Consider the following 2427-nt stretch of genomic DNA (forward strand, 5'->3'; position numbering starts at 1 on the left):
AAAAAAAAAAAAAAGAGAGATCCTCTGGCCTCAGCCTCCTGAGTAGCTGGGACTACAGGCACCCACACAATGCCAGGCTATTTTTTGTTGCAGCTATCATTGCTGTTTAGCTGGCCCAGGCTGAGTTTGAACCCACCAACCTCAGTGTATGTGGCTATGGGTCCCGTGCTATGGGTCCCAAGCCTTTATTATAATTTAATGATTATTACCAGTGCTTCTCAAATACTACTGGGTGCAAAAATCATCTAGACAACCTGTTAATAACAATATAGTGTGCCAGAACTTCACACCTAGCAATTACTTCAATAAGGCTAAAGTTAATCAACCCACGGATTATGCTTGGAGATGCACTTATATAGAACAAAGATGTCTGTAGATCATGGGGAAAGTGATAAGAAATAGAGAGAGCTTGGGAAAAAAGCAGATGAAGAAACACAAAGGGACATTCCTGCCTTGTTAAAAAATGATAAAGTTGTAGTAATCACATTTCATATGTCTATGCTGACAATGATAGCACTGAACATTCAGATCCAATGATATCATAGTGCACATCTATGATATTCTTGAGTGATATGAAATTCCAAACTTTCTAAAAAGGAAAGCAAAATGCATATTGACCTGATGTCAAGTCATCAACAGTTTAAAACCTTTGATGTAGGAAGAATGACTTAATCATATGATGACACTAATTATAACAGTATGCATGAAAAGTTTAAAATATGAGTCTGAAGTTATTTGAAGATAGGATCCTTGGTGGTCTTCTTCCTAAGGGAGTAATATGAACAGTTATAAACCCAACAATGCATTTTCCTGCAAATCACACACACAAATATAAGACGACAACAAAGCATTGATCTAATCTTTGGGAGCCTCCAGCATTTTTATTCAAGCAACTTAGTCTCTATGAAAACTGTTCTTCAGTTTGCACTTTGAAAGATGTCCCTGCCAATGACTTTATCCCATGTATGTAAGTGCTACCAAAAAGAGTAATAAATGACGTACAGACCTTCAATACATTATGTTCAGCTTCTTCCCCTGTTAGAACATCAATTTTCTCCAGCAAACATCTTCGTGGTGGTTGGGAAGAGAAGGCAGCAGCTGATTCAATTAGGGATGTATTTTTAATAGAGTTTGTTCCTAACAGAAAATGGAGGAAAAATACATAAAAGACCCCATTTTCTCTACTGAGAATATTCTTTGTTGCCCCAACACATGTCTGCTTGGATTTTTATAGTAATAAGTGTTTCCAAAAATTCAAAGTGCTTGAGTTTGGGTAAAATCTCTTCATCGATTCCTCCATAGCATTGAATCAAAAGAAATGTAAAGTTATATCAGGTAACCATATTTATATGCTTTAATCTTTACCCAAAATTTTTGAAATGCTAGATTTTTTAAATTTTATAGATATTAAATGACATGAAAAACAGGAGACAAACAGGTCAAATCAAATGTTTTACAAATGAAATAATTCTTACTTGAATTCAAAGAGTTGATAGGAAGTTTTGGAGTGGATTTAAATGGTTTTTCCTTGGCATATGAATCATTTTCAGACTGAGCCTGGATGAGTTTTTGAGTGTCCTAGGAGGGGGGAAAGATGCCTTAGTTAATTTTATCCCTATATATCTGCAGTAAGCCAAATGATACTTTTGTTCTAGCTCAACCCAGCAAGCAGACTCAGCTGCTATATTTTTGTTTAGGATTCCTGATGTGCTGAACAAGGAACCCTTCCTTATTGTTAGAAGGCCTTGGTTCTAATCCTCAGAAAACATAATTTAGTTACAACCAGCCTACTTCAGGCAGGATCTAGTCCTGAGGGCAAAAGGAAAAGTTCAACTGGTACAAGAGAACATAGCAACTGTTCCATACCCCTACTAGGCTAATTTGATACCCAGGAGGTGCAACTATCATTTCTGTGTCTAGGTATTTTAGTAGTCTCAGAAATTCATTCTTGCTATCCAAGCCATGGAAAAAGAACAAAAAAGTTATACAGAGACCCCTCTAGATATTTCAGAGAACATATTTATAGAAAAAAATTCTAACTTTTCCTCTAAGTCAATTTTTGCCTACCATCACTTTCAAAGCTCCATACTTGGGTCTCAGGGCAGCCGTTATAATCAAAGCCTGCATGAAAAAACCTGAGGATTTGCCATACCTTTTATGATAATATATATCCCCAACAGAACAGAGAGAATTGGGACTTAAGAATTCATGTTTATGTCTTTTCCCTCATCGACTCAAGATTCTTCCACATTATTTAATTGGATATCAAGATATTCTCTTACAATTGGTAGAGAGGGGTGTAATTATTCCCATTTTAAGAAAATAGAAACTAAGGCATAGAAAGTTTAAATGATTTACTCTAAATGCATATGGTTAGCCAACAAGCCAGGATGACATCCTGGTCCCCTAGTCAAGGCCACATGTTTA

General features: G+C 36.2%; 1 protein-coding gene across 2 annotated transcripts in view; it reads right to left on the reverse strand.

Moving 5' to 3' along the window:
- RANBP3L (RAN binding protein 3 like) overlaps nt 1-2427 on the reverse strand; it is a 56056-nt gene that overhangs the window by 7504 nt on the left and 46125 nt on the right. For both annotated transcript variants that reach the window (XM_023515020.1, XM_012807086.2), the window contains 2 exons: nt 1476-1578; nt 1007-1137 (listed from right to left, as the gene is read on the reverse strand). In XM_023515020.1, the coding sequence (XP_023370788.1) occupies nt 1007-1137; nt 1476-1578 (234 nt within the window). The remainder of the gene's footprint in view (nt 1-1006; nt 1138-1475; nt 1579-2427) is intronic.

The sequence above is a fragment of the Otolemur garnettii genome, unplaced genomic scaffold (genome assembly GCF_000181295.1).
Source record: "Otolemur garnettii isolate 467f Iridium unplaced genomic scaffold, OtoGar3 scaffold00063, whole genome shotgun sequence".
Classification (NCBI taxonomy): Eukaryota; Metazoa; Chordata; class Mammalia; order Primates; family Galagidae; genus Otolemur; species Otolemur garnettii.